The 24,179-nt window shown below is 37.6% G+C and overlaps 1 protein-coding gene across 1 annotated transcript; it reads right to left on the bottom strand.

Moving 5' to 3' along the window:
• Positions 1 to 4,154: 4,154 nt before the first annotated feature.
• LOC306848235 (ras-related protein Rab-37-like) lies at positions 4,155 to 23,150 on the bottom strand. The gene is made up of 9 exons (XM_079382655.1): positions 22,749 to 23,150; positions 21,334 to 21,444; positions 13,517 to 13,558; positions 12,421 to 12,487; positions 8,625 to 8,677; positions 8,390 to 8,455; positions 6,454 to 6,510; positions 6,279 to 6,355; positions 4,155 to 4,637 (listed from the first exon to the last, which is right to left on the bottom strand). Exons 1-9 carry the CDS (start codon positions 22,857 to 22,859, stop codon positions 4,529 to 4,531), a joined length of 693 nt encoding a protein of 230 aa, XP_079238781.1. The 5' UTR covers positions 22,860 to 23,150; the 3' UTR covers positions 4,155 to 4,528.
• Positions 23,151 to 24,179: the final 1,029 nt, after the last annotated feature.

Raw genomic sequence — 24,179 nt, 5'->3', positions numbered from 1 at the left:
AGACAACTGATTTATGCCATTAAATATAAATATATATAAATAATATAAATAAATGACAACTGTAGTTATGGCTTCATTTCCTCCTGCCAAAGCCAAAACATGTTTCAAAAGGTAGTACACTTCCAGAGACATCAGTGTCAGAGAAGATCTTGAGAAAACATGTGATATGAAGAAAACCTATCGCATATTTTCCAATGGAATTAAAAAAATGTATTTCACACTTTTAATCAATATTTTGTTGCATAACAAACATCAACATATACAAGTTTTCTATTTTTCTTATTTCTTGTGAGTACTTGTGCCAGATATTTGGGTTTCTTGCCCTGTGAAGGAGCAGATGTGGGCTACACATCAGAATGTAGTGTTACACATTACCAAATTTATCCATTGTATATGCTGCTGTATAGGAAACCATAGTTGTCACATGTATTGTATCTCAGGATCTGAAGCAAACTATGTGTTTTCTCTAGCAGCAGTTTTGTGGTGCATAAGATTTTTTTCTTTTCTTCTGACCAAAGCATTTAATGTTTCATGAATCTGTTTTACATTTCATGATGCGATTTCAAGTTTTCCTTTCTCTTTGGAGTGTTACAAGCTGTTCATGCATAGATAAGATCCCTGAAGTTGCAAAGACTAAAGTCTCAAAACCAAAGAGATATTCTTTATAAAAGTTAAGACTCGACCACGCCCTCCTAAAACGGCTCGTTCAAACACGCCCCCACATGTCTACATCACGGTGTGGGAAGATTTGCAAAACACCCCCCAAATGTATACGCAATGAAAGAAGGCGTAACTTTTATTCTCACTGTAGTATTGTTGCTGCCGCCGGTGTCCTGACATTTTATCCTACCCATCAGATTTTCCTACCGGGGCTTACTGCGCATGCGCACATCAATATTTTGTCCTTTTTCTCATGCTGAACAACCATATTTAATGCATCTGCATTACTGTAAGGGGTAGGTTTAGGGTTGGGGTAGGTGTAGACGTTAATAAAACACAATATAATAAGTAGAAAAAATTATTTATTGTTGGTTTCCGGTAGCTGTATCCCTTCTAGCCACAACCGCGAATAACACATAATTATTGAATATACACTACTGTAAGGGTAGTTTTAGGGTTGTGGTAGGTGTAGACATTAATAAATGGAGACACTGTGTTTCGTTGTGAAAGTGAAACTACTTGGTTTGGGCTTCCAAACGAGGACACAACCAGAAATCAGTGGTTAAGTTGTATTTGCAACACTGTTCCTGAACAGTTCAACCCAAATATTAGAGTGTGTGCAGCGCATTTTACAGAGGACTATTTCCTGAAACTGGAAGAGTAGCCTACAATGAATACTGGCTTGCACATAGGCTGTTTCTATAAAGTGGGGCAATTCCAACTTTGCAAGGACAGTCTGGTGTTTCTGACTCACAGCCTGTAAGTATGTTTTCTTATTTAAAGAATTTGCCACTGACTATTCAAACGGGAGTTTTGAGCTATGTAGAGTAGTGCTGGTTGTTTGTCGTTTCTCCGATCACAAATCAGACATAATAATGTTTACGCGGCGCGATGCAACGCCACTCATAAAAAAACAGTATAAGTCATCATAATCAGTAATTATGTCCCCACTGGATGCAACAAATGCCTCGTTTATAATGGGTTTTATTGTTTTTTATGTTGTCGCACGAGGACACGGCATCGCAGTACAGTAAGGGGCTTAACATTTCCGTCACACGCTTGAGGTATTCGGCCAATCAAAACACACTGGATAGCTGGCAAATCAGAGCAGGTCTCGTTTCTCAGAACGATGAGCTTTGTAAAAAATCGATGCGTTTCAGAAAGGCGGGGCATAGAGGAGCAACAATAATGTACAGTATGTGGAAAATAATGTGTTTTTTTAATTTTAAACACACAAAATACACAAAATATTGTTCTTTTTAGCAACGCCATATGACCCCTTTAAAAGTATTTCAATGCTGTATCAAATACATTTTAGATGTAAATAGACTTCATATTTAAACCAAAGGATGATTTCTTCTTAAATTATTGACAATAAACAACAGGTTCCCATTGTGACAATTTACCCCATATAATGGTTTAAATTGTCACATTGTAATAATGTAAATAGAAAATAGGTTTAAAATCAGCAAAAAAAGAAAAGAAATGCCCCCTTTTCAGGATGCTGTATTTTTTTTAAAGATAATGTTGTAAAATCCAAATAAGCTTTACAGATCTTTATTGGAAAGGTTATTTAAACAATGTGTGTTATGCCTGTTCAGTAAACCATAAATATGCACCTACGGGACAGTCACGTATGGTTTACAGGAGGAAGAAAATTAGATTCACAGTTCAAACAACTTTCTACTGACTCTGAAAAACACTAGGAGAAAGATGCTCAGGGTTCATGATCACCTTTATGAACATGCATAGTCTCATGCTGCAGGAGGTAGAGCACTGCGGATGTGGCCAGAGCAATAAACTGCACTGTCTGTAATGTAAGACACCTAAGTGCTATTTGGAGACTGGAAAGACAGCTGATAGTTATTGCACTGGCAAACCACATGTGACCATGTACTCTCAGTGTTGCAAGTGAGAACTTGAAAGAGCCCTGGTGGAAGAGTGGTGTAACATCTCACAGCAAAAACTGGTGAATATGGCTCAGTCCATTAGGATGAGATGCACTGCAGTACACACACTAGATACTCACTGCAACTTTTCATATTATTCCATTTTCTGTGAAAGCTTATGTGTCAGCTGTTGAACCTTTTTTTTTTTTGCTATTACAAATATTAACTTTGCTTGCTGAATTTATATATATTAGCCTCCTTTTAAGATATTATTTGCATTTGTGATATACTTTTATGACAATTAAGTACATTTCCTCCCCCATTCTCATTACCATAATGCACAGTACAATGTCATTCGCATTACTGTAATGGACAACAAATAATAAATTCAAATGATTTATAGTGTTGGTTGTGGTGCCTTTAATTTACGCTTACATTAAAAATCATTGTTTTGTTTTTTTAATTGTTAACCTACTTACAGTAGCCTAAACATCAGAATGAGAATGTACAGCTTCTCTTTTCTATTTAGTTTGGGGTGAAATGTGACATTATAAGATTCGCTTGTTAGGGTATTGTGTTTAAAGGCTAATTTAATTTAATTTTAACCAGAATAATCTTAACACCACACTGTTTTTAGTTTTTAACACCACAACCTCTTTTACTGCGGAGACTGAGATCCGTTTCTGGCTTATCAAGTCGAGAAGAAAACAGCAACTCGACAGATATGTTCTTTCTTGCCCATTACTCTTTGCTATGAGCCAAATATTTATCAAACAGGTGCAGTGTGAGGTCACATGACTCATATCACAAAACAAACATGCAACCAAAAGCAGCCTCCAGACAAATGTCTCGCCAAGATCAAATAACATTTACATTTATTAATTTGGCCGATGATTTTATGCAAAACATCTTACAAGGAATAGTACAACACAAGCATTTACTCGTTCAAATAAAGTTTGTTCATCTACTCTTGTCCCAAAGCGAGACCAATAAGTTAACCTGATGTTCACAATTCACTTTATTATTCAAAATCACAGGACACATATTTGAAATGTCAAAGGTAAGGCAATTGAATCGTTAAGTTAGTTTTTATTTATTAGTAATTCTTGGTGTGTAATATCGCTCCCCTGTGGCTTTAAATATTAAATAAATGAAACGATGGAAAACACCCGAAACACTGAAAAGAAAACACCTCTTACAAAACACATAAGTGGTTACAAATGCACTTTCTCATGGCACTTTGTGATCACTGTGAAAAATAGAAAGCGTAGGTATGAGACAAATCAAAATATTGTACGATACAATCCAGATTCACATTTCACATCTATCTCGAAGTCAAACAGCGAGTGTGACGGGTATGAAAGTGTGACATGCTTGCAAGCGAAGCAAAAAGAGACCCATATTACCTCAATCAGGCCTGACTTGGTCAAACTATGTTATGATTGTTTTCAAGATTGTAAACATAATACTTGACATAAGCTGATATTCTGACTCTGCAAGACACTCAAATATACAGTAAAGAACTTGTATATATATATATATATATATATATATATATATATATATATATATATATATATATATATATATATATATATATATATATATATATATATATATACACACAAAAAAACACTACAGACACAAGCTCACCGCCCGAGCACATTTGCGTGGCACATAATGTAATTCAATACTAATATATTTTACACTGCGTGTAGATAGAGGCTATAACCATCAGAGAAGAAACCCGGAAACCACGTTACACAAACAAACATACCTGGAATAATCAGACACACCTGGGTACTGTACACACCTGGATTAATACAGTTTATAAAGCAGAAACGTATTACTCTGATGCACCTCAGCAGTATTTGGCTGTATATTCCTGACTATAAAGCGAACAGGGGCCTGGGGGATCGTACACATCAAAACAAAGCACGTTTCATTCACACACGTCTTTGTCTGGAGATGTGGAGCTGTCACATGAGGCGGCCGCAGCAGTTGGACTTCTGCTTCTCTGACTCGATGTAATCATGGATCTTGAACTTGGGCTCGTGGGGCTGCTGGATGTTTCTGTGCTGGAGTTCTCTGTGTGGCAATAAAAGAGAAAACATTCATCAGTTTCAGCGTAATAAATAGAAATAGGTGTTCAAGGCAAATTTTGAATGATGGTTTGACAAAGCCTTAAAAAACCTTGAAGCGCTTACGTTTGAATAAACTTGTGAAAAAGTGCGCTTGTACTGAATGTACACTTGTAGTGTACTTGAGTCTTTTTAAAAACTACTAGCAAATAAAATAATATGGGTGGCTATTTGCACTAAGTGTAAATAGCGATAGATGCTATTTTACACTGTTTAAATAGCAATATTTTCTGCTATTTATACTAATTGCAAATAGTGGCAATTATCTGCACCTCAGTATTGTAGTACATTATAAAACAGTATGCAATAAAAATGTATTGAGTATAAATTATAATAGTTTTAATTCCAATAATTAAATGGATGCCACCTTATTGGAACAATAAAGCTCTCCCTACACCTACCCTAACCCTACCCGATACTTTATTTTCAACTTTTTGATTTCCTCCTTTATTTTTATTGAAAATAAATGCCTTTCTGATGCGATATGAGATTTGAAAAGGGATAAAGGGGGGCTTGAACTCGGGTCAATCGCGTCAAAAAGCACGCGCCTTACCAGACACCACTGAAACTGATGCTGAACTGGCGTCTGTTTTTAGTGTTGACTTGTCCAATCACACATTGGTGGGTGGAGTTAGTGTAAATAGACACTCCAAAATAGGATGAAATAAGAGCACTTTTATTTACAGAGAGAGTGTATTAAAAGATTGTTATGACTGTTTCTTAATACTTTATTACAGTTATTGAATGTTAAGTTTTTAAAAGTGTACTTGCGTCAAAAGGTTTTACTTTAAAATGCATTTAAAATCATTTTAATCTATTTTTGTTGATCTTTTAAAGTACAGATATTTTAATGCAAGTGCATTATTCAATATTACATTTAAAAGTTAATACATTTTAAATGTACTAAAGTGCAACTTTGCAACAAATGTGCAATTACAAATATATTTTAAATAAATAACATGCATGTTTCATTAAAAATTGCATTAAATTATATTTTAGCTTGCCATGAATGCTTTCGGCAACGCACTTTAACCATATTTTACAGGCATTAGAGGTATTTTTATACTTTATATGTAATAAGCGTGTTGCCGAATGCATTTATGGTAAACTAAAATATAATTACTATTACATAAACATGTGATTAAGTCCCACATAAGTGGGTCAAAGAACACTTAAATTCAATTAACTGCATTTTATATAAATGTGAACTATAACAGCCATTTAATCTCTATTATATTAATGTCGAATTAATATGCAATTAAGTGTCTGAAAAAAACATGGCTCTTTCACAAGGGATTTGCAGATTTACACCAAGTCTTTTGCATTATTATTACAAAGTTGTTGCTAAATTGTTGTGAGTGGTTGGCAAACTAGTGTGGGAAAACAATGGTGCAACTCAGAACTGGTTTAGAAATTTGACAAATAATTTCCAAGAAATGACAAGTAGCAAATTTAATTAAACATGAAGTTGAAATTTTGAAGTATAAAAACTGAAAGAGCATGATGATGTTACTTGTTTCAATCTGTATACAAAACATTTGTGTAAAATTCACTAAATGTTTATAATATATTAGGAAAATCATCAAACCTTGCTATGGCATAGAAAGCGAGTTCCACATTAACACCGGTCTTGGCACTGGTCTCCATGAAAGGGACTCCATATTGCTTCAATAAAGAAAAAGCAGAGTGCTGCAGTTAAATAAACTGCGATGTTTACTGATCATTTGTAATAGCAGGTATGTTAAAGTCATAGACACTCATACCTTAGCCAGCTTCTCCCCTTCTTCATGTGTGATCACCCTCTCAGCAGCCATGTCTGACTGTACAAACACAATTACATATTAATATAAAACAGCAACGTATGTGTGTTTTTGGAAGACATTGTCTTACTGAAGTGAAACTACCCTCAAATATAGTACATGTCCTCGTTGTCCTTACAGAGTCAACTAACCAATCCAGTGGATGAGGATCTTTTATCAGCTGTTAAGATTTGATTAAACATTCTGGGTTAAGCCTAAAATATCTTTTATATATATATTTTTTTAAATAGAAGAATATATTATACATTTAGACAAAAGTTTGCAAATGTGTTTCATGTTTTATATCATATTTGATACATTTTAAGACTCGGATAGTATAAAATAGGAGAATATGGAGCTCATGCTGAGAGAAAAATGTCACATTTCATCAGAGCCCCAACTGAGCAGAAGTATGCAATTTGGTGCAGCAAGAAAAATGTCATTCTGACAGCTTGTAACGTAAATCAATGAGATCTTGATAACTCAGAATGCTGGCCTAGTTTACTTTAGCTGTACATGCATTACTGTAAACGCTAGGGGAAGAGCTGAAATGTTCTGTGGTAACTTCATAATGACACAAATGCTGATAAAGCTCATTCCAATAAAGCCTACTGCATCATATTTGATATGCAAATACCTAAATGCTCTAAATTAACAACATGAAAACGCTCCTGAAAAACCTGTTGTACACAATCTGCTGGATGTCTTCTGCTGCCTGATAGATAGTTTATACTTTTTTAGCAAGTAAAAGCCTTTTAGTACTATTGTAGGCTACATACAGTATATGTCCTGCTTCAGGTTATGATGCACATGCTGTGAAATCTTTACTGACATAAGAATAACTTTATACTGTGCTAATATTTACTGGACTAGAGCTACTTAGGTTTGTTTGATTATCCATACAATTAATTTTAGACACATCAAATGGATCATCAGGCTTTTGTGAAAAGTTTATTCATCTCTCCATTATTATTGTATTGCACTGCATTATATGTTTTGCTCCCATCAATAAATCCTACTGAACTTTGATCATAAAACTAAACATCTTACTTCTTAAGATATATTATTTGGAGATATAGAGTTACAACTGATATTCATATGCATTTTATGCAAGTATATTATACTGTAATATACTGTATTATGCAAGTCTGCTATACATCTCTTTGATTTACATTACAAGCTATTGGAATTTCATCTGACATTTTTTGGACTAACTGCAACAAATTGCTTTTTTTTTGGTCAGTTTGTGCTTTTGAATAAAATTGACTTTATATTAGGTGTCTTTTACTACTATGTACTGACAATGCAAGTTTGAGCACCATATTTTCACTATATCATATTATATTATATGAGCGGTCAAAGCCTGATATAACAAATGATTTTTTTTATTACACTTTATTTTAACGTGTCCTTGAGTGTAATTATAAATTTAAGTAATGAGTTATATTAATTAACTACATGTACTTGTACTTGTACATGGTTAGGCTTAGGGTTACTTGCTTGTAATTATGCACAATTAGTTGCTGTTATATTATTAAGTACATGTAATGTGTAACAAGGTGGCTTTCTGGCTCCATTAGCTCCATTAGGGGGCGCTATCTAATCCAGTGCAACACCAGTTAGGGCAGTTACACAAGAACACACCCTAACCACATATCAAGAGATAAAAGACGACCAAAGGTTGTAAAAAATGCTTGCATCTAAAATGAATTACCGCCTGAAATGACACACTGACACACAAAAGGCAGAGAATCATAAAGGAGATTTAAAAAAACTGATTTGCAGCTCTCTCTCTCCCTCTGTATGTTTGTGTGTGTGTGTGTGTACATTAAAACATTATTTGCACCTTTCAAGAGGGGCTGGTTATTTCAGTTCACTCCTTTCAGGAAGTCCCACTTACCTTGTTGCCAAGCAACATGATGACCACATCCTTCTGTGCATACTCATAGATTTCTGTCAGCCAGGCCTGCGTAGCGATAGATATGCAAAAAAAACCAAAAAAAACGCTGAAGGACAAGAAACGCATCTGCAGTAGAAATGCATGTCATTCACAACCCACGCTAACAGCAGCAAGGAAATGACAACATCCAATAAATACATATCTAAAAACGCCCTTAAGTGTTTGTTTGTCTTACTCTGATGTTGTCGAAGGAGGACTTTCTCGTGATGTCATACAGCAGCAGCAGAGCTGTAATGGAAAGCACAGCATGTTCAGATCACAGCGAATGATTCAGAGCTGAGCTTTATAGTAATTAAACACTGACTCAAAAGTCTGCCATGTTCTTCAGGAGTTGAGACTGTATAAATTTGGCCGCAGTGTTTAAAGTTCACTGCAGTGATCTCCCACAGAGGCTCAAACTGAATGAAATGCACTACTGAGAAACCGTTTCTACACTATGATATACAGTGGGGCAAATAAATATGATACACTGCCGATTTTTCAAGTTTTCCCACTTTCAAAGAATGGAGAGATCTGTAATTTTCATCGTAGGTACACCTCAACTGTGTAAATCGAGAAAATCACATTGTATGATTTTTGAATAATTAATTTCCATTTTATTGCATGAAATAAGTATTTGATACAATAGAAAAATAGAACTTAATATTTGGTACAGAAACCGGTGTTTACAATTACAGAGGTCAGACGCTTCCTGTAGTTCTTGACCAGGTTTAGACACACTGCAGCAGGGATTTTGGCCCACTCCTCCATACAGGTCTTCTCCAGATCTTTCAGGTTTTGGGGCTGTCAGCTGGGTAACACGGAGTTTCAGCTCCCGCCATAGATTTTCTATTGGGTTCAGGTCTGGAGACTGGCTAGGCCACTCCAGGACCTTGAAATGCTTCTTACGGAGCCACTCCTTAGTTGCCCTCGCTGTGTGTTTGGGGTCATTGTCATGCTGGAAGACCCAGCCACGACCCATCTTCAATGCTCTTACTGAGGGAAGGAGGTTGTTCCCCAAAATCTCGCGATACATGGCCCCATCCATCCTCCCCTCAATACGGTGCAGTCGTCCTGTCCCCTTTGCAGAAAAGCACCCCAAAGCATGATGTTTCCACCCCCATGCTTCACGGTTGGGATGGTGTTCTTGGGATTGTACTCATCCTTCTTCCTCCAAACACGACGAGTGGAGTTTATACCAAAAAGTTCTATTTTGGTCTCATCTGACCACATGACCTTCTCCCATGCCTCACCTGGATCATCCAGATGGTATTTGGCAAACTTCAGACGGGCCTGGACATGTGCTGGCTTGAGCAGGGGGACCTTGCGCGCGCTGCAAGATTGTAATCCATGACGGTGTAGTGTGTTACTAATGGTAACTGTTGAGACTGTGGTCCCAGCTCTCTTCAGGTCATTGACCAGGTCCTCCCATGTAGATCTAGGCTGATCCCTCACCTTTCTCAGGATCATTGATACTCCACGAGGCGAGATCTTGCATGGAGCCCCAGTCCGAGGGAGATTGACAGTCATCTTGAATTTCTTCCATTTTCTAATAATTGCACCAACAGTTGTTGCCTTCTCACCAAGAAGGCAACAACTCATAGCCCATTCCAGCCTTGTGCAAGTTTACAATTTTGTCCCTAGTGTCCTTAGACAGCTCTTTGGTCTTTGGCCCATAGTGGAGAGGTTGGAGTCTGATTGATTGAGTGTGTGAACAGGTGTCTTTTATACAGGTAACGAGTTCAAACAGGTGCAATTAATACAGGTAATGAGTGGAGGATAGGAGGGCTTCTTAAAGACAAAGGCCGTTTCTCAATATGCGTACTTGTCTGTACTTGTGTTCTTGTGGACTTGTGAAACGTCATCAGTCGCTGCTGAAGTACTTTTCCAATTCAAAGTTCACATCTAGCCAAGTCCAGTTCAAATCCCCGGATGTGTTCTTGATCCGCCCCTTTTACCGAGGATGCATCGAGAGGTGACTTGTGCAGACTTGATACGGGCCATAACCCAGAATTCAGTTCGTCCTCCCGTCCTCGAGAGTTCGTTCTTCTGAGTCGAACTTGGCAAGTCCAAACTCGAAAGGACGGAAGTCCAGACTCTGCGAACTAGGTATTGAGAAACGGCCAAACTAACAGGTCTGTGAGAGCCAGAATTCTTGCTGGTTGGTAGGTGATCAAATACTTATTTCATGCAATAAAATGGAAGCTAATTATTTAAAAATCATACAATGTGATTTTTTATATTCTGTCTCTCACAGTTGAGGTGTACCTACGATGAAAATTACAGATCTCTCCATTCTTTGTAAGTGGGGAAACTTGAAAAATCAGCAGTGTATCAAATACTTATTTGCCCCACTGTATATGGTATATATTCATATTTAAAGCCAAATGGCGTCATATGTATATAGACAGCAGCTATTTGCACTAAATGAAAATAGCAGTATTTTCTTAAGAGATATTTATATTCTATTTACACAGTGCAAACAGTAAAATATTCTGTTTACACCATTTCAAAATAGTAGGATTTTTTACTATTTATACTACTTATTGCAAATAGTGGCAATTATCTGCACCTCAGTATTGTAGTACATTATAAAACAGTATGCAATAACGTATTGAGTGTAAACTATCATTTTAATTTTAATTATTAAACGGATGCTGGCTCATTGGTACAAATCAATAAAGCCCTCCCTATACCTACCCTAATTCTACTCAATACTTTTCTTTTAGATGATTTCCTTCATTTTCATTAAAAATAAATTACTTTTTGATGTGATATGAGATTCGAAAAGGGAGGAAAAAAGTTTGGCAAAAGTTGGATTCGAACTCGGGTCGATTGCGTCAAAAAGACTATGACATGCACTTTACCATCTACACCACTTGAGTATGTGTGTGTGTGTGTGTGTATATGTATATGGTAACACTTTAGAATAGGGAACGCTTATTAACTATGACTTTTCCCTCAATAAACTCCTAATGTTCTGCTTATTAATAGTTAGTAAGGTAGTTGTTAAGTTTAGGTATTGGGTAGGATTAGGATGTAGAATAAAGTCATGTAGAATAAGGCATTAATATGTGCTTAATTACTACTAATTAATGGCTAATATTCTATTAATATGCATGTTAATAAGCAACTAGTTAAGAGACCCTAAAATAAAGTGTTACCAAATATATACACACACACACACACACAGTGCTGGGCAGTAACTATTTACTAGTAACTTAGTTACTGTAATAATACTTTTTGCAGTAACTAGTAGAGTAAACGAACTAGATATCTCTTCAAAGGCAACACTGGACAATTTCGCAAGATTTGGGACCCTTTCTTCTGTTACCTCAATAGGAATTCTATTCCTTAATGCATTGTAGTGTAACTTAAATGTTGTGTGTCTATGTCACTGTTGTATATTACCAGGCTGGAGAAGAGGTGTTACATTTAATGGGTTTTTATTTATTTTTTCAAGTTTATAAGAAAAATTATGATTATTTATTAAGTTTATTCGATGACTGAAAAAATAAACAAATATATTTTGTTACCACTATTTTATAAAAGCAATTTCCCAAGGGAGAACATTACAGTGATTTTACCAGTGTACTCCACTTTTGCAACTACGTAGAGACACCAACTCAAAGAAAAACAAGCAGAGAGCACAGTGGCTGATGACCTTTTTTTTTTTTTTTTTTTTTTTACACAAAGGTTTAATGGCAAGTTTACACATTTAAAGCAATTTATAATCAAAATAAAAGAAAATAGAAAAAAAATCTAAAATATTTTTGAACATTAGTATAAAACATTTATTATTTTGTTACGTCGCTAATTTATAAAAGCATTAAGTCACTTGAGGCTGAACATTAGTGATTTCACTTGTTTACTTCACTTTGTGTCATGCCCAAGAACACCGGAGACCCAAGGTAAAAATCACGGTAATGCAAGGTCCTACATGATTAACTGCTTTACAAAGACTTGTAATAAACTGAAGGTGGCATATTTACCCTGAGCGTCTCTGTAGTACGCGTGAGTAACACTGCGGAACCTCTCTTGACCGGCCGTGTCCCAAATCTGCAGGAGAGGAGCGTGTAAAGCATGTCACGAAGGGGTACATTTAGGACACTGGACTAGGGAGAAAAATGTCACAATTAACCTGAATTGTCCCCAAGTATCAACATGAACCATATCTGAAATGTGTAATTTTTTCAAATCTGTTTTAGAAAGAGAGAAACCTGAAACCATTACAAATAATTTGTTTTGTGATTTCGTCCTGATGTAATAAACCTGATCTTTGAACAGGCAGGAGGGCCAACCAAATTGAATTTTGTGAAAAAAATGTGAGCGGTGCTTGCCTGCGCAAAACACACCACCACATGCAGTCTTGTTGGTTGCTAGGGCATTCCTAGGTGGTTGCCAAGGTGTTATCTGTGATTTCCAAGTCAAGAGTTCACTCCATAGTCTATGAGATTCTGGTCTGTAGATACAGCTCTGCTCCCTCCAGTGTTGGGGAAAGTTACTTTTAAAAGTAATCTGTTACTTCATAAAAAAGTAACTAATTGCGTTACTTTTTATGGAAAGGAATGCATTATGTTACTTGTGTGTTTCTTTTTGTCACCTAAGCTGGGATTGCTCGTTCATTTTTAATAACAAATGAGGAAAGAGTTATTTATGGCAACTGTAAAGGCCCTTTTTACAGCAAACCAAATAAATAAGCGTCAGGCTGAAGGAAGTGCCAATGTAGCCAATTTCTCTCAACATGGAGACAGGAGAGATATCAGAGAATAAATGGGAAAACAAAGTAACTTGCGTTACTTATCTGAAAAAGTTACTTATATTTTCTTGTAAATTTTAAAGTAATGTGTTACTTTACTAGTTACTCGTGTTATTTGTAATGCGTACTGGCTCCCGGCTCGACTCTAAAGCTATGGGATTTTTGAAATCCGTTCAGCAGGTGAAAATCTGACCAGAATAGCAGTCGTCTGCTCAAGTCGCATGATTTGAGGCATTATTCATGCCTATATGACAAATAGAACAGGACAGGAGTTCAATACAGTACTCAAATCAATGTAATTAATAGTGATGCTTGTCTTGTTTGCGTACCTGGAGTTTGACTTTCATGTTATCCACAGTCACCACCTTATTCTACAGGCAACAGGAAGAAGAAACACCCATTAAAACACAAAAAGTACTTAGGAAAACACATTACACTTTCTTTTTCACAAATAAAAGACAAAATAATTAACAAGTAAACAGTTTGTTATTCAAGGAAACAACACACGACCAAATATGAAAACAATTTATCTACTACTAAAGTGAGATCTCTAACTGTGCAATTTTGCTTTTGTGTGGCCAGGCTCTCCACACAGACTTAATTATATAGTGGAGATGAAATAACAGACAAGCTCCCTGCTTAATTTCCTGTTGACGTCAGCCGCTACTTCCTTTGTGACCTAAATGTTTTAAAAATCGCACCTTCTGCACTGAGAGGACCAGACTCAGATGTTTTCATGTACCAAATGGAAGTGCAATCAGAGACGTCAGTCACACAAATGGAAGTGAGAATTTCAGAGATGAATAATTATCATTCACATACAGGCACCCATTTAGGCCGACCAATCTTTCAATCCTGAATATCTACACAAAGACTGTAGTTAATGCTGATGGATCAAAAACGTAGGCGTTTAAAGCTGAACCGTGTCTTTTTTCGCCACAGCTTAACATGCAGAGAAAACACAAAGTAGTTTGATTTAGGTGCCACCAGTTACATAGAAACTGCACCCTTTGCCTTTTCATTATGTCACATTATCAGCAACAGGAGAGTAAATGATGACAAAATGCTTATGTGGTGGACTATAGAGTAATCGTAATCTCAAAGACACACTTTGGCTGCTTACTCCTTCCAGGAAGTTCTGCAGAAATTAAATCGGAGCAGAGCACAAAGCAATTCGAGGAAAACATTAACCGGTTCAATACGAACGCAGGTATGTCTCCATTGTCCCATATCTGACTTGAATGAAAACACAAATCTTTTTCTTGACAGAAGTATGTTCAGCAGAGCTCAGATGTTTCATTGTTTCTCCAAGGGCAAGCCAACAAAAGCTGCAGAATAAGATAAGATGAAATCCACTGATGATTAGGAGTAGGAATTGGTTCCTTCAGTTTTTTTTTTCTTTCTTTTTAAATACAGCAACAAAGCTTAAAAAAAATGTTCTCTAGATTTTTCTCTGTATTACTCAAGTACTGCTATTTTTGCATTTGCATAAATAATACATAAGGTTTTTTTTTTTTTTTTCTCCGGATGGAATAGCTAATGGACCCTTTTCACATTTCTGTGTAAGCAGAAGTCATCATAGTTAGGTTAATTTCTATATGGAAAATTACAACAAATATAGTTTTTGGCATTCCTATTTGTTCCAATAGCAAAAGGAAAAAAAAAAAAAAAAAAAAAATCTATGACAGCCTTTCTATAACGACAAAAGAGGAACAAAAATAGAGAGATGGGTTCTGTTGGTCTGAAGAAAGAAAGATTTCAAATTTGCCATCACTCACTATGTAATTTAATCAGTAGGCATGACAACACAGTGTTATAAATGCACAAAAAAATGAAAATATCAAAAACGTTGCTAGATGTACAATGTGGAAATGTGTCCTCCCACAAATAGATACAGGAACATTTGAAAACCATTGTGAGAGATTAGTGAAATTGGTTTATAGACTTAACATTATTGCAATACTCCCTAATGCGATATTGTCAGCAAAGATATTGATAATATCACTAACATTTCTCTTAGCCCTACTTATGAGTTAATGATTAATGTCTGAAACTTGAACATAGTTCAAAACTAAATCTCAAACTCATTTTGTTCCAAATCTGTATGACTCACTTTCTTCCACAAGTCACACAAGAAATTAGAAAACCAAAACAAAATGTACATTTTGGTCTGTTCCTTACACAAATCTATCATATGACTGTGTAAGACAAAGGACACAGCGAGTCATGAATATTTGTGCTTCTTTCATGGTGGGTTTTTGAAGCTTGATAGACCCTTTGGTCACTATTCACTTCCACGTTTAGAACGACATGAAGGTGAGATGACAATCTTTTTTTGGGTTGAACTATCCCTTTAAATTAGTGTCAGACGTGAACAAATATTGATGGCACTTCCTCAAAAGTACTAAAAGAATCAATAATGGAAATGTTAAAAGACCGGGACCAAAGCCAGAATCGTTACCTTCCTTACAATTTCCATTCCTCCAATGGCGATGCTATATGGCTATAGGATATTCATCTATCAGTTGCTCTAGGAATCTGCACGATCTCTCCAAGTCTCAACCTATTATTTGAGAAATGGAAACCAGACCTTGTTTCAGTTACAAGGCCCTTTTGACACCGGAAAGGACATAGATTTATGAAAAACATACATCTTTCAGGGCCTCTGCCTATCCTGCATAAATCAAGCATAGCCATCAATTTGTTGTAATGGCTTTCCATTTCTCTGGCATCAGACTTGCTCTGCTCTGGCTCCCACACATCCTCATGCTGAGCAAGTGCTACAAGGAAGAGCCCAAAATAGACACAGGCTATAGTGCTGCCGCTGTGCCATTCAAAAAACTAGAAACGCAGAAACGCTTCACTGTTTCCCCGAGCTGCAGCAGATAAGATGCTTAATTTCAGACTAATTTTAGACGTTGTTGGCAGGCGATCAAAGAATGAGGGTTTAAAAGGGTTTTTGAACTTCCTAAAGACACCTTCTGTCTGAAAGCATGGCACTTTCTACTCGAATCGGACATTCAAAACCGGTCCACATCACATGCCAAGCCTTGACCGTTTCAAGGTCTTTTATGATAACCTTACTTCCTTGCAAAAACACATACTGTGAAACCAAATTGACTGTCTTGGCTTGAGGGCAAAATCTATTTGTGGAGCATGACAAACTTTATTTCCCTCCAATAAAGCATGCGCCCTTAACGCCAACTGACAACGGCCTCTTACGTTAACATGTAGGTGTATTAACTGTAATGACTCCAAAAAAATGAAAACATGACTGACATTTTTAATTCACCGTATCAGAAAATAAACCCAAAATTGAGGACTCATCTTGCATTTAGGGCCGTATACCAATTTTTGTCCAATCAAATGCTCTCTACAATGGCAATGTCGGTAGTAACTGTAATTAGCAAATGATTATAATACAGGCCGATGAGCTCTTAGATAGGTCACACTCAAACTTTGTTTTAGTGATAATGAAGTGACATACTGCCAAGTATGGTGACCCATACTCGGAATTCGTGCTCTGCATTTAACCCATCCAACGTGCACACACACAGCAGTGAACACACACAGCAGTGAACACACACACACACACACAGCAGTGAACACACACACACCGTGAACACACACCCGGAGCAGTGGGAAGCCATTTATGCTGCGGCGCCCGGGGAGCAGTTGGGGGTTCGGTGCCTTGCTCAAAGGCACCTCAGTCGTGGTATTGAGGGTGGAGAGAGCGCTGGACATTCACTCCCCCCACCTACAATCCCTGCTGGCCCGAGACTCGAACCCGCAACATTTGGATTACGAGTCCAACTCTCTAACCATTAAGCCACGACTTCCCCGTAATAGGATATTTTAATAGGATATTATCATTTCACTGGGTCTCTAAAGTCTTGGTGAAACTGAAGTAGCAACAGATATTTTCTTCTGTACTGTGACAAAGTGTAACAGACTATTGTCAAAGGAAAAGAACCCTACCAACTCTCACATTACGATCTATTGGTTGTTGACTGAATTTTGAGATGTGGCCGTTGCACTATAAAACAAATGCCAGTTTGCAGTCAATTGTGGAGGGACGGGGTTTTTAGTATATTAAGTACAAAATTAGTGCGCAAAAATAGAGCACTTTAAGTACATTATGGAAGTGTATGGGTGAGTTTTCATCTCACGCTGACTTCAAATACACCCCAGGTAAGTTTTAACCAAAAAATGATCTTTTTCTCCCCAACCAAGTGCTTGGCAGGTGCAGCTCAAGACCCAAAGTGTCATCGGGCGACGGGTTAATCATTTAGCCAGACTGAAACGTGAACGAGTATCAGATTGGCCTGTTATACCCAAACACTCCAAGACATCTTGAGTGGCACAATGGCTTCACAGATTTGTCCGAGAGGCTGCTGGACTGCACCAGCACCACTTCAGAAGACCACAGAGATTTGCACAGTTAAATGCCAATGGACAGTGAATACAGAGAAGCACACACACACACACAACCTATCTATAATGGAGTGCCAGAACGGCTTACTGATTAGATGGTGGATGTAAGTGTTAAAGGGTCATATTTTCATGAGACCAGGCTTGTATAAATAGTAAGCCAAATAAAAACGAAAACTCGTGGAATTGATAAAAATGGACTTTGTAAAAATGGACTTTGGCATATAGATGATACGAACGTGTTTGGCATGCATATGATGGGCAGTTTTCGCGTACATATGATACGCATCTACCCCACAACCCTAATCCTACCCACCACGTAGCATATACACGCCAAAGTCCATTTTTGCGTATCAATACCACGAGTTTTCATTTTTATTTAACGTACAATTTATACGCACTTTCTTGAGATCGGGTTGATTTATACACATTTTCATGAGGCCGGGCTCTCATATCATATTTTTCTAAGCATCATGTTTTATGCCTTTGAGGTCCACTTATAATATTAGTTTTTCATGAATAATTTGCTCCCTCTTTCTGACTCTCAGAATTAAAGACAAAAATATTTTGAAGAAAAAAAAAATCATCATGTTCCACAGAAGAAATTAAGTAATACATACAACATGAGGGCAAGTAAATGACAGAATTTTAAATTTTAGGTAAATTCTCTCTATAAGTCTGTGGAATAAACACCCTCTTCACATGTGAAATGAGCAACAGCACTTTGCTGTCAGCAGCGGGCTTGCTTTTGGGTCTAATATAGTTTGTGATGTCTCATCCTTCAACAACAGCCTCTTGGAAAAGCAGCATTATATTGTGACATTTGTGTGATTCATAAAACAATCTGCACTAAAATGTGCTACTCAAGCTGTTAAGATGAGACTGAAACAATCAGACCTTTTTAAAAAAAAAAAAAAAACCCAAGCTGCTCGGTCTTGACATTATAAGCATAATTCTATTGTTCGTTAAATAGAAAACGATGTAAAGGCTTGTTTACACCAAAGACACTGTATAACCATTCTAATTCTATGAGAACCCAGCTAACGAATGTTCTCAGTGTGGTTAACATGTAAACAGAATGTTCATTTGAATGTTGTTTAAAGTTTCTAAAATGCATTTTGATGATACTTTTTTTTAAAGAGCAAGCAACAGCACCACGCACATCAATCTCAAATGTGTGCTCGACTAAAAAAACAAGTAGAAGCATATTTAGAATGCAAAGGCGGCAACACCAAAGCTCCAAATGTAGCAAAAAAACATTTCATTCCGTTTCCACTCTCCAGTACATAGGAATAGAGTAGCAAGTGTCCACGGCACGGTGGTGATATTAATAAATTACTCTTACAACGTGAGGCCTTTTGGATTTTTACATTAGATACGTTGTCCCTAGAGGATTAAATAAGGACTTTGATATTCGTCCATTTCTTTAATATATGAAATATCTAGCTACAGTATCTCACAGAAGTGTAAATATTTTATTATATCTTTTCATGTGGCAACACTGAAGAAATGACACTTTGCTACAATGTTAAGTAGTGAGTGTACAGCTTGTATAACAGTGTAAATTTGCTGTCACCTCAGAATAACTCAACACACAGCCATTAATGTCTAAACCGCTGGCCACAAAAGTGAGTACACCCCTAAGTGAAAATGTCCAAATTGGGCCCAATTAGCCATTTTCTCTCGCCGGTGTCATGGGACTCATTAGTGTTACAAGGTCTCAGGTGTGAATGGGGAGCAGGTGTGTTAAATTTGGTGTTATCGCTCTCACTCTCTCATACTGGTCACTGGAAGTTCAACATCGCACCTCATGGCAAAAAATTCTGAGGATCTAAAAAAAAAAAAAAAAAAAAGTTGTTGCTGTACAAAGATAGGCATAGGCTATAAGAAGATTGCCAAGGCCCTGAAACTGAGCTGCAGCACGGTGGCCAAGACCATACAGTAGTTTAACAGGACAGGTTCGACTCAGAACAGGCCTCGCCATGGTTGACCAAAGAAGTTGAGTGCACGTGCTCAGCGTCATATCCAGAGGTTGTGTTTGGGAAATAGACGTATGAGTGCTGCCAGCATTGCTGCAGAGGTTGAAGGGGTGGGGGGTCAGCCTGTCAGTGCTTAGACCACGCGCCGCACACTGCATCAAATTGGTCTGCATGGCTGTCGTCCCAGAAGGAAGCCTCTTCTAAAGATGATGCACAAGAAAGCCCGCAAACAGTTTGCTGAAGACAAGCAGACTAAGGACATGGATTACTGGAACCATGTCCTGTGGTCTGATGAGACCAAGATAAACTTATTTGGTTCAGATGGTGTCAAGCGTGTGGTGGCAACCAGGTGAGGAGTACAAAGACGTGCGTCTTGCCTACAGTCAAGAATGGTGGTGGAAGTGTCATGGTCTGGGGCTGCATGAGTGCTACCGGCACTGGGGAGCTACAGTTCATTGAGGGAACCATGAATGCCAACATGTACTGTGACATACTGAAGCGGCGCATGATCCGCAGGGCCGTATTTCAACATGATAACGACCCCAAACACACCTCCAAGACGACCACTGCCTTGCTAAAGAAACTGAGGGTAAAGGTCATGGACTGGCCAAGCATGTCTCCAGACCTAAACCCTATTGAGCATATGTGGGGCATCCTCAAACGGAAGGTGGAGGAGCGCAAGGTCTCTAACATCCACCAGCTCCGTGATGTCATCATGGAGGAGTGGAAGAGGACTCCAGTGGCAACCTGTGAAGCTCTGGTGAACTCCATGCCCAGGAGGGTTAAGGCAGTGCTGGAAAATAATGGTGCACACAAAATATTGACACTTTGGGCCCAATTTGGACATTTTCCCTTAGGGGTGTACTCACTTTTGTGGCCAGTGGTTTAGACATTAATGGCTGTGTGTAGCGTTATTTTGAGGGGACAGCAAATTTACACTGTTATACAAGCTGTGCACTCACTACTTTACATTGTAGCAAAGTGTCATTTCTTCAATGTTGTCACATGAAAAGATGAAATGTGAGGGTTGTACTCACTGTGAGATACTGTATGTATATAGCTTTTTTACAGCTCTAATAAATGTTTTGATGGTAGTAGTTGAATTTTTGTGCGTTGGCAGGTATCAATTAATGCTGTTGAATTGCATATTTGAGAATTGTATTTTGCATTACATGCATTAATTGTTTCCTTGATATGTTATTGTTTTGGTTTATTTGTTGGGGTATTATTATGATAATATTGTGAGGTCTGTGACTCACTGTGATATCAGTGTTGTTCATTTGTCTGATGAAGAGCCTGCGTGCTCGAAACGTCACACACTATACAAAAGTCTTTTAAATACATTTTTTGCTACTTTTGGAGCTTTGGTGTTGCCGACTTTGCATTCTAAATATGAAGCTTTTTTAAACATTTAATTTGGATGCACGTCTTATACATTTTTAGACATTACTACTTGTTTCAGACCATTTAGAGGACATTCATAACTAACGTTTCAATAATTTATGCAAAATCAAACCGTATTGATCAAATTGAAAACATTGAGAGCCATTTAAAAATCACCTGACAATAAAGAGCGTGAGCATTTAAAGCAGCAGGCAACAAAACTTTTAGCTCTGAAACTTACAATACATCAAACGCTTATTTTAGTTCAACAAAAAATTGATTTATCATGATATGACCTCCATAAACATGTTGTATAAAGAGAAGCAAACCAGCTCCATCCACTGCTGGCTCACCCTAAAGTCTATCCCCACTGTGGCAATGAAGTTGCCTCCCAGAAAGGCGCCATCTTTAAAGCGCACCAGGACGCAGGTCTTCCCCACTGCAGAGTCTCCCAGCAGCATCACCTAAAGGCATCAGGGTCAGAGACAGCTGTTAGGCCTACAACCACATCCTGGTTTTGTTTAATGAGCTATAACTGTTCACCAACTTTATGTTAAAGTCAACACGGAATGACATTCACAACCCACTTTACTTCCATAAATTGACATTTTTGAGTGGAACAAGACAAAACTGTCAGGTAAGAATCAGTTTTACCCATCGAAAATGGCTGGAATGTGGAAAGTGTGACAGGTAGTTAAGAGAAAGGGTTTGAATACAAGAGCGAATCAAATGATTGAGCATATCATAAAGCAGCAAATCATGCGCACTAAACCAGAAACATATTTTTAAAAAGTAATTAGGGTTATTTTTGCTTCCATGTTGACTTTAACACCAAAACGCAGTTGTTTTTAACAGAAGAAAATGCTTTGTAATGGAAAGGAAACTCAAATTGTGAAATGCGTTTGCCCAATTGTGCATTGCATAATATTCTTCGGTAAAACTACTGTTGCTCAATTCCAGCATTGCATATTGTTTATCACTTGAAATCTACGCATTTTCTTGACTTCGAATTAGACAGAGGCAAAAACAGCTCCTCTTATTGGACTAAAATAAAATTCTGGAATCTCTGAGACCTTTATATCATCGTGTCTCTTCAGAGTACATCAACAAGTCTTCAGATGCAATGAGATGACTCCCTCCCTGAGTCAATATTTATCCACCAGTCAGGGAAAAGTCAAACTACGATCACATAACTTAAATATTGGAGGAAATGCATCAAATTAAGAAAAAGGCGGTATACTTTATATAGCATTAGTTCTCAACTAGTGGTTTGCGACCCAAAACAGGTTGTGGGAGGCAGGGGGGAAAAACTATAGATAAGATCAATGCAAAAATAATAATGTAAATAATAATGCAACTGAGTCACATTATAGGGTTAAATTTCAAACGGGAGAACGATACTGTTATATTAATAATTTTGCTAAATTGATTTCAATGACCATTTTCTTTACTTTTGTAGAATCAGTTATTTTTATACTGCGTTTAGTCACCACTTTGGTCCAAACGCAAAACCAGTTTTTAAGAACCACTGCAATATTGTACCATTAGATCGTGAACTACTATTACATTTGCATGCAAAGCGACATGTTTGCAGCCAATTAAAGTCAATTCAGACTGTAAACATGCCTTTGCATTCTTGAAAAGTGATTTCCGAGTAGAAGACGCACGCGCCACAGGTGCCAACTAATGCTGGGCAAATTTTTCAGCCACAACAACAATACAAATCATGACACCAGCAATAAACTAAACAATAAAATATAACTCACACCTTGAAGGCAATATCAAAATACTCATTGACCGAGGCGCATCGCTCCAGCATATTTCTCGACGTTCCGTTTTTAACCCCATTCTCCATCAATGTTGCTTTTTTGATTGACATCGCGGAAACAAATAACGAGGATCTTGCTTTCGATGTTCTTCTCAAAACGCGCCGGGTGACTAAATCACAAATGCATCACATAGTGCATCTAAAACGCGCCCAAACTTCATCAGATGCTGCCTGAGGATGAGGATATATGAAGAAACACAAAAAATGCATCTATCCGAAAAGCGTCCTCTTCATCATCATTAACACGCAAAACAAGATCGTTATCGTGCAGTTGCGCGCATAATCTCACACAGCACATGAGCAACAGGCTCCCGTGGGTAAGGCGCGCACACAGGTGCAAGATCACATCTGATCACACTGATTGAGAGGAAGAGATCGACCAATGACACCCATCAAGCGACGCGACTACACCAGACGCGCCCATTATAATCTGCGAACTCTCGGTAGCTCGAGCGCGCCGCCTCGTTGATTATAACAGGAGCGTTGTGGTTTTGTCGCGTCGCGTCTGTTGCGCGGCAAATGCTGCTCAATATGTTTTCTGTGTGCACTAAAACCGTTTTTCTGCAGGGGGCGCTTCAGGGCTCAGAAAGCTCAATCCTCCATTCAACCTCATTCAAATCTTAGAATATGTTTTGATTTAATAGAGGCATTAGTACACCAGAACATTTAATCGTTCAAATGTATTTATTCCAAGAAATAAAAATTAAAATCCGAAGCAGCAATCTTTAATAATTAGATGGAACGAAATGGCATCGCAAACGACTGTGATTGGTCCACCCTAAACACTGCGGTGAGGAGTAACACGTACCACGTGACAACACTGTCTTGTGGCGCCTCAGAAGCGGACATTAATAAGGTCTGGGCATTAATTATTCATTTCTGATTTAAAAACGTATGTTTAGTCCGCCCTCTACTGAACAATGCGTGTAATGGCATCCACATGTGTATCTCACATAATAACATAAAATATAAAAAGAACAGCACTCAACATTTGGCTTAATATTAATTTATATTTAACAGTATTTTTCTCTCTCGTTATGATCTGCAGGAATATTGTGCTCGTATCCAGCAGGATGGCTGTAAGGACCAATAATGTATTCATGCATATCTTCTTTAAGTTCAGTCTTGGCACAGTCTACCTAAACAGGTATTTATTTGTGTACAGAAAAAAACATATTTCCATAATATACTCATATTCTAATATGCTCATATTCCGCACACACATATTAGGGTGATTCTCTGAATTGGGTGCCCTTCAAGTCCCCCAAACTTACTTCAAAGATTTTCAATTGAAGGAAATCACAAAATGCATTTTAACGCTGTCAATTAATAGAACCAGGTGCCTTTGCATTATAATGCAACACAATTGCT

Source organism: Barbus barbus, assembly GCF_936440315.1.
Source record: "Barbus barbus genome assembly, chromosome: 3".
Classification (NCBI taxonomy): domain Eukaryota; kingdom Metazoa; phylum Chordata; class Actinopteri; order Cypriniformes; family Cyprinidae; genus Barbus; species Barbus barbus.
Note: the sequence above shows the minus strand (reverse complement) of the source record. Positions and strands in the feature narration are given on the sequence as shown.